General features: G+C 38.2%; 1 protein-coding gene across 2 annotated transcripts in view; it reads left to right on the top strand.

The window, feature by feature from the left end:
- Window positions 1–4,186, top strand: part of PPM1B (protein phosphatase, Mg2+/Mn2+ dependent 1B) — a 71,034-nt gene extending 66,848 nt beyond the window's left edge. The window contains exon 7 of one of the 2 annotated variants that reach the window (XM_062571914.1): window positions 4,037–4,186. In XM_062571914.1, the coding sequence (XP_062427898.1) occupies window positions 4,037–4,075 (39 nt within the window). In that variant the 3' untranslated portion in view covers window positions 4,076–4,186. Of the gene's footprint in view, window positions 1–826; window positions 2,671–4,036 lie in introns of those variants that run through there. The other variant, XM_062571915.1, reaches the window with a different exon arrangement.
- Window positions 4,187–14,814: the final 10,628 nt, after the last annotated feature.

Here is a 14,814-nt window from a genome sequence, read left to right on the forward strand (position 1 = left end):
ATTTAAGTAATAAACTTTTTTGGAAATGCTATCAGCTTGACATGACTTGAAACTTTTCATAGCCTTTGATATTAACTCATTATGATACTCACTACTTTCTACAAGTATCTGAGTAGTTTTGGGTTTGACACATCCATCATTAGTCCTGTATTTGGGCAGTTTTTCTCAGCTGCAAGTTAAGCATGAGCAATATAAATGAGTGAACTGACTAGTCTACCTGAAGTTATTTTCTACCAAATCTTTCCTCGCTTTCGGTGTTTGGCACATGTATGCATATGCATTTGGGTATGTCAGTAATAATACTGAGAATTTTCAGTGATAGTTAACTAATCTGCTAATAAGTTAATACTGGAGTTCTTGTGTCAGGTAAGACGTGCAATTCATATTCTAACACTACCACAAAAATACTGTTGTTCCAAATAGGTTCAAAGTTCACTGCCTTGATGAAAAGGATCCTATGGGAATTTTTTGTGAATGAGGAATAACTTCTTAAGGGTTGAATTTCTTAGTATTTTATAGATATTTTTCCCTCCATATTCTGTAGTAGTATCTTTTGATAGCTAAGATTTAATACAACTTTAGGTAGTATTTGTTTTTAAGTCTTTATGCTATAGCAGCTTTACTGGATTTTATGGAAGTGAATTCCCTCTTGAAATTGAGGAACAAAGAACTTTTGTGCAGGGAAGTGGGCAAGTATGAAAAAAGGAAATGGTCATCTTTCTGATGTTAGTGTTCTACTTAATTATACCAGTTAAATCCAAAATGCAACAAAATGTTACCGTTTGTATTGGTGAGTAGTAATATTTCTCCTCTTCTTTTCCTGTAGGGTGCTGGAGATCTAGAAGATCCGTGGTAGCCTTACAAATCTACTAAAATGCTTTTGATTCTGAAAGGGGGAAAAAAACTTTTAAATCAGTTTTCTTCAATACAAGGGAAAAATTCTGGTGGATTTCCAACTTTTTGTGAAATGGGCAGAAAGATAATAGAATTTTCCATCATTTGTTCATTTTTGTGTTTTCTGATATTGCCACTCTTAGCATTGCCTGTACTACAGTATTTTTACCAGCCTCAGGCATACTGATTACATCTGTAATGAACTTTGGCCCTAAGGAAGGAAGGAAGGAAGGATTCAGCAGATCAGTATATGTACCTGAGGTGCATGGGATTGTAGTTGTACTCTGAAGATACACTGTGGCTTAAGGAGATTTACAACATATAAGCGTGAAAGAGTACAAGTAATTGTATGAGACATTACTTATTTCACTTTACCAAGTTGGAAGGCTTTGCAGCTCTGTGGCTTGGAAGTAATTTCAATTGGGCAATATGCTATCAGATGTGTATTTTTTTTTTTAATTTTCCAGTTTTACCTGTATTACCAGACCGTAAGGTTTCCCTGCGGTGTCCAAATTGTGATATGTTGCCTACTGCTTGCTTGAAGATAAGTGTATTTGGCAATAATATATGAAGATTCTAGGCATCTAAAAACAGTAAGAATTTTACGCATGTGTACAACACACCCTTAAACTCTTGCTAGAGAAAATATTTTAAAACCAAACTGATGAATTTATAGCTATTAGTGACTTGCTTTGACATCTCTCACAGCTGCAGGTTTTTTTAAAAATGCTGAAAATTTGCCTTTATTATAATGTAAATTGTGATTTTTTTGTTCTATATGTGGTTTTCTATAGTTTCTTTCTTTTTTTTTTTTTTTCTCGGCTTAAGATACAGACAAAAGTCTTGTGTAATATGGGTATAATTTTTAATTGTTTGCATTATTTTTGAAGTTCAAATTATCACTTTGAGATTACTATAAATACACTTAAAATTATCTATTTTAAATTAAGAAAATATTAGAGATATTTTCATGGGTTCAATGACCTTTCATTTTATAAGCAATGGGCATGGTACAGAGTGGCTGTCATGTAAGGTACTTGAAGATTCTTAGTTTAATTCTATTTTTGCAATAACCTTGACTTTTTTTCTGACTTGTTTGAGTTGTGCATGTAATGAGTCCAGTAAATGCTGAAAATGGAGAAGAGTAAAGTATTTATCTAAAATAAAAGCTATTGGGGAGGGGAAACAATGAATGTATCCATCTGTACATGATTTACATGCTGTGGATGCCTTGTAAACATTTTCCTATTTGTTTAAACTGTGTTTCAGCGAGGATGTAATTGCCCTTGTGTGTAGTTTTAAGCTAATGACAGTCATCAACTGGTTTTGTGTGAAATGGAATTCATGGTATTTTTCTGTAACTTTATCCCCATGGTGAGTCTGTAAAAACCACATGCTCTTTCATACTGGTGCCTAAGGCCAGCTTTCCCAGTCATTTTGATTCACTGTGTATCTGATCTTTCTTTTTTTTTTTTTTTTTTTTTTGTCTAGAGAGGATTATTGCCACAGTATATTTTATTTATTCATTAGATTTTAGCCTTGTAAGTTAAAGTGTTCTAAATGATGATGTTAACAGGTATTTGTCCCTTTACTGTTTTTTTGGGGGGTTGTTAAAAGATAGAGAATGAAGAATGCAAAATGGTTTATTGTTCAGACTGTCCGCTCTGGTCCAACCCTGTACTGATAGTACCTTCCCAGTATGATATTGTGATGTTTCATACAATACAGTGAACATAACCAACTTGTTATCTTCAATAAAGGATTGCTAAAACAGTGTGATATGCTTTATATTTTCTTGAGAAGGATTTATGAAGAGAATCCAAGTATGTTGTATAAAAAGATATCCAAATATAATTTATGTGGTTTTTCTTCCTGTATAGTATATTGATGGATGTGTCTGCATTGTATCAGGAATGTGGTTCTTTGTGACAGTAAGCCCAAAATCTCTAAATAAGTATCGCAGTTGGAGACAGAATGTACAAAAAACACTTAACTCACTAGGACAAATCTGTCCAAAAATCAGCTGGAACTAGTCTTATTTCAGCTACTGGAAAGCATTCACTGAAAATGTAAATAAATTAAACTCGACTTTTTAGCCAGCTCTTTTCCTTAAAGTTCCTTAAAGATCTGTTTTTTAAAATTTTTGCTTTTATACAGAGTTTTGGATAGAATTGTTTTTAACATAAGACCTCTCACACTGAAACTTATACTGATTTTATTAGTGGAATTGTTTATCTGGGGGAAGGAAAACAAACCCTTCATATTACTGATACTGCGTGATGATAACCTGTTTGAATATATAGTGTTACAGTGCAATGGGTGTATTTATTAACCGCTTATAGGAAAGCCTGGCTTTCAGACTTGAGTTTTGCTACTTTTACAACTGTTTTGAAGCTGTTTGTAGAATATAGTTCCTACATGCTCTCCTCATGAGTTGCTGGTTTAATACCTTGTTCCATGGTAATAAGAGATCTTGCATGCCATAGGCTCCAGTCTTGTAAACATTTACATATTTATTTTATGTAATGCAGATAGGCTGCCTAAAATGAAAGGCTTTGCACTTGTATTCTGTCAAAGTGAAGCGTTATGTGTAGCTTTTTGAGAGAGTTAGGACCACAGCTTGCACAGCTACACTGTAAAAGTAAATCAAGACCTCCTTTTTCTTTTTTTTTTTCCTGCCTCTAAAGCAGCACTACTTTTCATTCGTACATCCACTGCGTTCAGAACACTAATAATGGTTTTGGTGTAATCCAGATACTGTACACGTTTTAGCAGTCTAGGGGAAAAACAAAACATATGCATTTTGACTTTGTATTCTTAGTGTGAGAAATCTGAGATATTTGTTTAAAGTTTATGTTTTACTGTATGCCATAACCTCTTAACTTTAACATTTCTTTTAAAATTACATTCTCTTAATTATATATCACCATCCTGGAACTGACATAAAGATAGCTCCATAGAATGCTGAGAGACTGGGTAGTGTCACTCCTACCTCAGGGGTCTCTGACATGTCAAAAATTCAGCTTGCTTTTTTATTGTTATTATTTTTGAGTTCTCCTGTACCACAGATCGTGTACTTTCCATTCTCAAATCTGCTCTCTGATAATCTTGATCAAAATTAAGATTTGTTTTAATTTTTTAGGATCTGACCCCCTTTAACATGGTGAATAGAAGGGAATAAAGAAATGAATGTGAATATAAGTGTTGTGATCCTGGCCTTCTTGCAAGGTTTATATGAAAGGTTAACTTCAATGACAGTCTCCTTTTAATAAAATGAGTCTTCATGTACGTACTTCAGCCTGCATGCAAACGTTCGTGGCACTGGGCTAGAACAGCTATACTTCTTGAAAATGCCTCTATTGTGTGAGCCGATGAAGCTGCTACTTAGGAAAGGCAAAGGAGCAAACAAAGAATTCTGCACTTAAAATTATATCAGCTGTCTGAGGGTACCAGACGCTAACCACTAGTGCTGGTTAGCTGCTTGATATCATGTGTAAAGTGGGCCAAACATAAATGAGCCGCTTCACTTGCCAACCTTTCCATGTTGGCAGCCCTGATCACAGTAACATCTGTAGGCACCTGGGATTGATTACAGCACGGAACTGAGCTTGAGTAGGCAATTCTTACTTCTGGCAGACTTTGTAATGGTAATGAATGCTAACAGAGATTCTCCGCCCTAACAGACGCAAATGTAACAAATGTAAAGCGAAATCGCTGTTTAGTAGGAAGATGCACTTTGAAGACTTATGTGGCTGGCAGCTAATTGGAGCTTTTCCATTTTGTCCCATGACAAAAAGAGCTGTAAGCTGTGAAATGTATGAAACAAGTCCAGAAGATCGTATTACCTAACTAAAATAATGTGAAAGATGAGAATTTCAAGAAAATAAGATCAACATTCTCAGTTTCTGTGGGCTCTGTTCTGAAAAAATTTCTTGCATTAGTAAATGCATGCGTATAATACAGTATTTCAAACACAAATGCTGAAGCAAAAAGCAAATTGTAGCTCCTAACCTTAGGTATTAAGTATATTATGGCAAAAAGACAGCACCAAGAAATTTTTTAATCTGTTAGCTAATACAGATTGTGTTGGGCTAAACAACAAATTTCATATTTAGGAATGGTAATCTGGAAGGCATGTTGCTTTTAGTTTTTCAAGTAACTTAAGTCAGGGAGAGGTAGCTCCACTAGTGCAAGCGAACAGTTGCATTGGATGCTCCCAGTGATGAAGGCAATTCAACAAAAACATAAGAAAAACTAATCATTCAGGAGTTGTAGTATAACTCAGGTAAGTAGCGTGCAACTCACTCAGTTGAAAATCAACCTGGTATCTCATGAGTCTTCGTAGCATTCTTTTCTCTCAGCTTGACTGTCTGGTCTTGTCCTGCTTTCGTTCATTTAGACTATTGCTGTAAAGATTTGGCTTAGCTGTGTTTTGTGTTTACCATTTTACATCCCTCCTAGCTGCTTCTCTTGTCAATCAAAAGACAAGTAGCTTTCATGTCTTACGGTAACTGCACCTCTCCTTTTCCTGTTTAGCTCACTGCTGGAGGTCATCTCATGTTTCCTTTGTTCATTTTCACACATCTTTTATCAGTGCTGCTCTGCTTTGTTCCCTTTGTATCCAAAAGGTGGTATTTCCCCTCCCCCATACCTATTTTTTTCTTCAGTACTTAAAATTCTCCTTTACTGTGATACCTAGATTTAAAAATTCGTTGGGGTTATTGGTAACTTTCTGCTTCATTGACCAATACTTTCCTTTCCTTTTTCTTGTCTGTCCTTGTGTGTATGCAGCTTGACTAGGAGTTTCCAGCAGGAAAAGCTTTACTGTAGTGTTATTGTGATAAATCACAATATTGTGACTAACATCAAGTAATTATTGCCTCAGTACATGTTTTTAAAACTTTATCAAAGACTGACAAGAATCCAAGTCGTGGGGATGGGTTACAGTAGGAGAAGAAGGCAAGTCATTCTCTTTCCATTCAGTATTCTTACTGTGACAGTAGCTGCCCTTGCTAATACAGGAAGGAAAGCACTGTTTAGTAGGAAGATGCTCTCTGAAGACTTATGTGGCAAACAAATTTTTTTCAACAGCACTGTTCCAATTAGTTATCTCACCTATTTATTGTCAGATCTGCTTTCAAGATGACTGTTGCCCTTTTTTTCTGCTTTCTCAGACTTTTTGAGTTTAAGGTGAGTTGCTGCAGAAAAGTTGAGGCTACAGGCTTGAGTGTAATAGTGTTTGGATATTGTAAGGATCCTGGCTTTGAGCTTTAAGAAGTTGGAAGCAATATTTATAAATGCCATGATGAGAAAATCTTGAAAGTTCACCCTTCGAGGCTGCTTCTAAATTCTGCTGGCTGGTTATAGAAGTGTTTTTAAGATACGGAAACTTCTATACAAATCTGTCTGAGAAACTGACCAACTGAGATTTGCTTTTATCACTTTGCAAGCTGCAGAGCTTAAATGGAAGAAACTAGACAGAAGCTCAGAATGAGCACACCATGCTTTTTTTTTTTTTTTTTAATAGGAATTTTAATGTCTAGAATGTGAAAGGGTGCCCAGAAATCTTTAGAAGTCCTTGAAGGAGTATCAATTTCTGCTATCTAAACTATATATAATGTATTTTTTTAATTGAGACCTATGTTGAAAACACTCCTCAATGAACTGAGACGATATTGCAGGCACAGGCACAGTTTTCTGCGATCACTTGGTCTGGTCTTCTAGAGTGTTCAATCTTATTTGGAAACTTTAAATGCATACATTTCTCTGTAATGTTTTAAGGGGCTGATTGCAGTATTGAAAAGGCATTTCTCATTATTTAGTTCCTTAGGGATGCTTTTTAACACCATCAATCATCAAGTTCATTCTGCAAGTACTATTTTGATTTTGGCAAGTTACCTAGCATGCAGAAGGGTGGGTCTCTACTTAGTCTTGGACAAATGATGTATAAAATTTATAGTAATAATATTTTTAGGAGAAATTAGAAAACACTCTATAAGTTTTTTATCCTTTTCTGATGTTCATCTTCAGTTCATAAACACATCTAGGTTTTTAATGAGGGATAAGTATTTTGACCTGAATAGAAAAAGCAGATGGGTTTTTTTCTTTGAAGTAGAAAACAGTTTTGGGAGCAGGGAGTGCTGATAACAGAATTATAAATATGATAACTGAAATCTGCACTTAACTTGGCAAGAACTAGTTATAGGAAATACTCTGCTAATGAAAACAATGTGAAAGGTGATAGTGCGAGTTTTACAATTTTTCAATGTCTACTTTAGTTATGAATACCTCTTTTGTAGTTTTGGATAACTAACTTTAAAAGGAGGAAATACCTTCTATTTATTTGTTCAGATTTCTAATCATTGTTAGCTTAAAAACATGTAGCAAATTCTCTGCTGTTACTTAAGAGAGTACAATTACTGTGTTTAATTTCCTATTAAACTTATTAGAGGGAAGTAACTGCAGAGATCCAAGTATGTGAGTAATTGTAGCTACTCTTTCTTTTTACATGCAGTTACCATATTTCAAGTGCTGCTTCTGTGAACCGAATTAAAGGAAAACATAGCCACATTAACACCAGAAGGGGCTCTGCTGAGTTTGAGTGCTGTTTTGCTACCTGAGAGTAAGGAAAGGACTCAAACAGCTCCTGCTTCTTCCTGCTTGTTTTTCCATAATATTCTTTTTTTTTTCCCTTGTAATTCTTCCTTTAAATGCTTAGTTAATGAAATGTATACCAATTACCTGATAAGACATTGGTCAAATGGGTGGAAGTAAACATTTGTGCAAATTTAGAATATCTTAAATAGAAGGATTTGGACAAAATGAAGAAAAAGGAAAAAAAAAGTGCAAGATGGGTATTGCTTTGTCATTGATTTAAAAATATTTGCCAGTGTTTCCCTTCTATTCAGCCGTCAGTTCTGAAATGATTGGAAGATCTATCTTTGAAATTCAAACTATTTTCATTTTGAGTAAACTAGAGTCCCACTGTACTTGGCACTACGCACTCCTAGGCATCGTGACAAAACTGAAAACACGAGAACTATGAGAGATCGCATCATATAACAAAAAGTAGATGATTGCTTTAATTTATCCTCTGAGGGGAGGTGAATTGATAGTTGGCACTCCAGTACTTGAGTGCTAGTGGAAAAAAAAAATTAATGCACTGTGCAAGTACTTGCTCAGTCTGGAGTTAAATTGTTCTCTGCACTAGTATGGACAAGCTAGGTCAAAGGCGTCCGCAGCTATCTTACACAGATACGTAATCTGAGATCTGGCACCTGAAAAGCCCACACAGTTTGGTGGATTCATTAACTTCCAAATGGAGGGGCTAGTATTCGCTGCAGGCAGTGCTTTCTTGACCTTTCCCCAAACAGCGCTTTGGTACTGAAGAGCTGGATGCCTGAATGCTAGGCAATTCTGAAACGATGCTTCAAACTATTAAGAGAGCTTATGCATTCAGGTAGCATATAATGTTACAGCTCTGTTTTCAGGCAAAAGTATATATGTATAAAGGATATGGTATAGTTCGTATTTCTCATTTTTTGAAAATAATGGTGTATACCAAAGTGAAGTCCTCACGGAAATTTCTCTTCCTGTAGGAAAAGCTTACATCAACTATAATAACAATAATAAAAAAGCTTGGAAAAAAGTCTGCCTGTGCTACATTTCTTTATCAGTGCTTTTAGAATAACATCCTTCTAAGCTAACATAGATTCTGCCCTGCCTCTTCCTCTTCACACTAACTGTAACTGGAATTTGTGTGACTCGGTGTTCTTACTGGCCTCGTTCTGGAAGCGTGCAGTTGCTGCTGTTGTGCTGCCGGAGACCGGTCCATCATCCCTGTGCTGCCAGTCTCCTGTGCGATGTTGGACAATTAAGTTGGATCAAGTCTGGCAGTGAGTAGCTGAGGTTCTTACGAGCCAGCTATGTGATAACTAAAGGCAATTTGCTGCCTCCACACCTTTTGCTTCCAGGAAACCTCCTTATGTTACTTCCAGGTTCGCTGGGGGTCTTCAAACTGTGTCAAGATCTAGTACTGATCCTATGACTGTCTGTTCCTTTGACTTTCCTATTCCTTTGGATCCTGCATGATCTCACTGCTGATTTAATGACAAGCTTAGAAGAGATAGACTTCTCTTAAGGGCTTTGTTGTCGGAGGTGTTATATGAATGAGACTGTTCCAAAGAAAAGTATAGTTGCTGGGAGGTGGTATGGCTCGTGCTAAGTAAATAAAATTGCCCAGTGAAAGTGTAGTCAGTTTTCAAATCCAAACTTGGGAACATTCTCATGAGCATTTCTGGCCTTGTGCCTCTTTTGCTTGTCTTTCAAATGGGAGCGATGCTACTCCTTTGCAAGAGCTTTGAAGGGCTAAATATCTTAAAAGTGAGGAAATCGCCTATTTTTGTGATAGGCAGAGGACAGTATGAAAGAACCTGCAAAATGTAGTTTTTTGGTTTTTTTTTTGAGGGATGCAGTATAGACATAGGATCACTGACAAAAGCCTTGTGTTCACAGAACTGTGTTAATTACTGCCTCTCCAGGTCCTGTTCATAAGAAAAAAGCTAGATGTTTATGTAAGGACTTGCAGGATTGGGCCCTCTGTAACACTTCTAATAGATGTTTGATATTGTTTTCTGCTTACTTTTGCCTGCAATATGCCTGCAGTTGGTTGCAGCTGTTAGGGAAGTGGTGCTGGAGTTCATCAGCTTTGTTTGTGCTCTGAGACAGTGCTGCAAATGCGATGGCGTTGCACACCTAGAGTGTAGGGGGAGCTGTGTGGCAAGTTACATACTAGCAGAGGTACTTGCTAACTTACAGCAAGTTTGAATAGTTCTCTTTCCTTCCCCCTTTTTAGTGTGGAGCAGTTGCCCCTGTCATTGTAATTCAGTTTTTTCAAACTTCAAAGAAAATCCAAGTCCATTAAAACAAAAGTAGGGATGAAAAGTTAGGGCCTTTGTGGATTTTTCCCCATGTACTTATTCTTTTCCTTACTAGCGATAGTAGTATGTGCGATGGTGTTTGAAAGACAGAGAATTACAGTTCTGACATTACAACATTGCAGTTTCACTCTGGTGGTCTCGACAGAATGAAGTCGCACACAGTGATGGATCTCTTGCCTATAAAAATGCCCAGTACCTTTTTATAGTCAGAAAGCACTGTTGATGTGATGCCTGAAGCATCTAATGTGAGCTGAGTTGATTAGCAGGATGTGTGCCTTTCATAAAGGGAGATAGATCTGGAGAGACTTACACTATTAGCTGTGTGGAAATGGGAATCTGTCCCAAGTTTTATGCTTTGCTTATTAGACCATTTCCTGTTTATGTTAAAATAATAATAATAAAATCCTCCCAAACTGAACATACTGATTTCTGTATGTTTTAGTATGGCAGGAGGAGTGCCTCATGAAGAAGGTATTTGAAAGACAGTATAACTAAATGGTTGTCACATCATTACATGCTCATCCCTGAATTTCAGCAGTATGAGGAAGTGCTTAATGTTCAAGAGACCAAAACTTCTAAGTTTTCCTCAGTATCCAGTGAATATAAGTTGTTGCAAGACGTAAGTTGCAACATGAATAAATGTAGCGTGCTGTGGGATGGTTACCAGCGTACCCTTGGTAAACTGAAGGATGATACGGTGCAATGTCACCTTTGTACTTCTGAGCTGCTGTTTGGCTCCTGTCAGGCTGTCTAGCTGTGCTTTCTGTCCATGTTACGGATTTCCCAGTTGAGATCTTTCAGTAACAACTGAGTCACTCCTGCGTGTACAGCTATTAAAGCTTCAGCAACGCAGTCTGTGATCAACAGTCTCCAAGAATAAAATCAGGGTCCATCTCCCTCACTAGCGAAGCTTTTAAGGACTAGGCTGGAAAAGAAACTTCTTTTGAAGTTGTCATCCCCTAGGGCAGGAATAAAATATGGTTGCATCTGCTAGAAGGAAGAGCTTCAGTAGTGCAAACTGAAAGAGGTGCAGTTGTATGAGTGAGCTTCCTCCTGAGGAGCCAGCAAACCTGGGGTTTAGTTTTAAAACAGTTTTTTCTGTGGCTGTATAGCAGCGTGGTGTTCAATCGTTGGTAGGGGAAGGCAGCTGGAAGGAGTTGGCTCTGCCTGCTACTGTAGTTGCAGGTACGCTAACGGCAAGACGTAGATGACGATGAGCCTCATTACAGACGGAGGGAGGAGATTGGCACCCTGAGTACCCATGGGACTAGCAGGCACCCTGGGCACTGCCTTTCCCCAAAGCCACCCTTGAAACCCTGCCTGAGCCAAGCAGGAGGTAATTAACAGCATTTATAATACTGTTAGCCTTTAATCGTGCAGTCCATCAGTAGACTAAGAGCATAAATAAAAACTAAATGGTCACAGAATGGCCACAATCATACTTAGGACTTAAAACCACAAGCTGGTGGTGGGAGCCTCGTGTATGGTTGCAGCCTTCCAGGTTAAAGATACCCCCCCCCCCCCCCCCCAAACCTTGTTTCTAGAGGTGTCTCCCTTTTGATGGCTGCCTTTCATGTCAGGGGAGAAACTTTTAATGCTCAATGAAATGTAGCTTTGAAGGTCAGATAGCTGTCAGTCTTCTGGGAGCCACAGAAGAGAAAATCACGACCATAGTGTTTGCCTTTTTTACATGGATGTGAACTTGGACCAGCTTCTCTTAAAAATGTTATATTTAGATGTAAAATGCCTTCTGTCAGACCAGTTCCAGTGGTAACAAAAGATTTAATGAGAAAGCATTAAGCAAGAGAACTTTTAAAAATAAACATCATCTTACACTTACCACATTAGGGTGCTTAATCACCCGTTTGTGTGACTTTTGGTGCAATATGTACACTATGGAATAACCGGCAAGCCGCTTGGCATTTGTATAGCATCAAGCAGCAGACACCTTAATCGGCCAGTACGTCTAAATAATTATACGTGAGAAACACTTGTGGAAATGAACCCCTCCATCTTACAGAAATAACCATGGCAATCTGCATGGAGATAGCAGCTATTACTACCCACATACTGATCATTTTTGTTTCCCTATCTAACACTAAGGTAAACAGAGCAACTGGCACGGAAAGTGAAGTGTGTTCTTTACTATTTAATGCTTTTCAGCGGATGCTGCTAGTTATCCCTGCTCAACTATAAAATTGCTCAGGAGGGAACCGTTTCAGAATTGCTTGAGAGCAAGCCAGAAACATAATGCCTGCATACATAAAATATATTTTAAAAGGGAAAAGTTAATGCTCAGTGGGAGTTGTTGGTGTTCTGCCTCTCTCAAGATGAAGTTTACAGTTTCTTTTTATGAGCTAATTTTAAGGCAAACTACTCCTCAATGGTAGTAAATTAAATAAATAAATAAAAAGAAATAGTTCTGTAATAGAAACATAAAGTACCTGTGTGGTTTTGTATCTAATTCACATATACTGGTCTTGGTGCCTAGCAGTTGCGCTAACAAGCGATAAAGACATCTGTATTGCTTACAACTGGGATTGTGAAGGTAATAAATCAGCTCTCCGTTGCTTTAATGCGGCCGTCATATTCCAACAGCTCTGCAAGGCGTAGAGATAACTGTATGAAGGCACCTGGTCCTTGTTACTTGTGTTGCTTTGGTATAAAAGGGACTGTTTTAAAATGCCAGAAGTAAGCTCTTTTTTGTCCATGTGAAGCAAACTGTTCTGAGTCTAAAGGGAGAAACATGCAGGAGCAGGAGGTATCAGATTCCTCTTGAGGGTCCGTGTTAGGTAATGTTCCAGGCTCGTTTTAAGCTCTTCAGCGATATTTTCTCTTTAGATTTTCCAAAAGAATTCATCGTACTTGAGGTCCAGATGCCTGGCCTAAATGTATCTGTTCCGCTTGTACCTGCTTATACCTCAGCACCAGGACAGCTGCTTGGTTGTTCCCAGGATTGGTCATCTTGTGTTTTAATTTTAAATAAGGAAGCGTGTCCCCGTGTCTGTGTGACGCTTGGCAGACCTCCTGGGTTAGCAGCTGCGGGTGACGGGCGCTCCGTCCTGTCACGCTGGAGGAAGGTTCACGTGGTTTGCACGCGTTCTTCTACGTACAGGCGTAGATCTGCACGCTTTCTGTTGGAGCAGAGTAATCCTCTTGTTTCCGGCTGGATACTTGGCACTTAAGACACAGTCTGTCCTACTTAGGGTATAAATAAGCATTTAATGTTACTTAGGAATTGCATTAGGATGATAGACACTAGTTTGAAAAAGGAATGTGTGGCGGGATTCTTAAAATATTTGCAGTTTTGCAGCTGGGAAATGTTTGAATAAGGGGAGAGAAAAAGTAGTCTCTTCCTAGATGTGGGTACAGAGTGCAACAGAAGCTTCTAACCTCTTTAATATTAAAAATTTGTCTTTATCAGTTGTAAGAGGTATTCATATTAATGGTAACCAACCCGTATTTTTTGTTAAGGCACACACAGCCCTGCAGGTGATTATCAGCATTAAATTTACAGAACATTTACCAGCTGAAATAGGAGGATGAAATGTATGTAGTCCCTTTGAACCAGAATTTCAACAGTGTTTTGGGTGGTAATAGTCCTTGGGTGAAGTGTGGCTGAGCCCTGATACTTTGCAGATTCCTTTTGTGATCTTAGGCAGGTCCTTAAAGGAATCAAATTCTCTTTCCTCACACACACGTGTGTGTACATACGTGGCTGTGAGACTTAACTGTTGCATGCCTTGCTTCCAGCTCTGTAAAGTGAGATGACAGAACTTGCTGTAAGGGACAGACAGAAATAAACTACAAATATGAAACCAGAAAAAAAGGATGCGACTGAGCAGCTTCTCATCCGTGCTGGCTTAAACATGTACCGTGGCCCATCTCCCAGCCTGTCCTCGTCCTCCTCTCTGTGCTGCACTGACAAACATTCATGCGGTCTTTTGGTGACCAAGCACATTAGAAATAGATCTGTGTGAAGAGTGAAAAGGTTTCCGCCAAATCAGTTTCCCAATCCGGTTTGCTGTGTAAATCCTTCATCTCGCCCAGGGCAGGGGCAATGCAAGGCAGGAATAAGACAAGGGTAAGAGGTCCTTGAATTAGCATTAAATGCTGGTGAATTAGATGTATAACTGCATCTTGAGTCATGGTTGTATAGTATTGCCTATTGAGTTGCAATTTATTATGATAAATTACCTCCACGTTCCAGGACTTGTAGAAGTGCCAGTCTCTATCTGTCATACCCAAATGCTCTGTGTTACCTGCCCTCTCTCGTTGTATACCCTTGCCATATAATGTTAAATGCAAAGATCCTCAAACTCGCGGTGCACTCTTCAAAAGAGATGCTGACAGTGACCTGGGGTAAGTTCTGCATGAGGCTGTCACTACATGATACCAAGCAAACCAGCAGCACAGCTGGCCTCGGCTTCGTGATCTACGTGTCAGGTATGAGCTTACAGAGAGAAGTGGAAAAAAGCATTAAAGTCTGATTAGATTTCACTGTTAATGGGTCACTAGTTCTACTTTTTGTCATGCAGTTGTCTTCCAGCATGAATACCTCCTCCTGATTTTTATACAAATATAGTAAGATTGTTTACTCTTCCTGTTAACCTCTTCAGAAATGATCTGAAATTTGCAGGGTGCTGGCTGGTCTTACCAGACAATGTTATGGCTGGGAACACGTTTAAAAAAAAAAAAAAAAAAAAAGTCCTGTCCCCACCAAAACCCACCACTGTTTCCTGGGTAACTAATGTACAGTTTGCTTGTCGGTGTTGTTCCTAGCAAACTTACTTTTTGAATTTTTTTTACGTACTACTAAACTGTCTTTCTAAATATCATAACAGGGGTGAAGCTTTGCCTTCTAGGCATTGCTTTTATGCAGTGTTGTAGCCTGGGAGACTTGACTTGTTTTTCGTGTGGTAAGTGACCAGATTTTATTCAACGTGTGTCTCTGTATATGCATGCATACGAATACATGTAC

The sequence above is a fragment of the Rhea pennata genome, chromosome 3 (genome assembly GCF_028389875.1).
Source record: "Rhea pennata isolate bPtePen1 chromosome 3, bPtePen1.pri, whole genome shotgun sequence".
In the NCBI taxonomy this organism is placed as follows: Eukaryota; Metazoa; Chordata; class Aves; order Rheiformes; family Rheidae; genus Rhea; species Rhea pennata.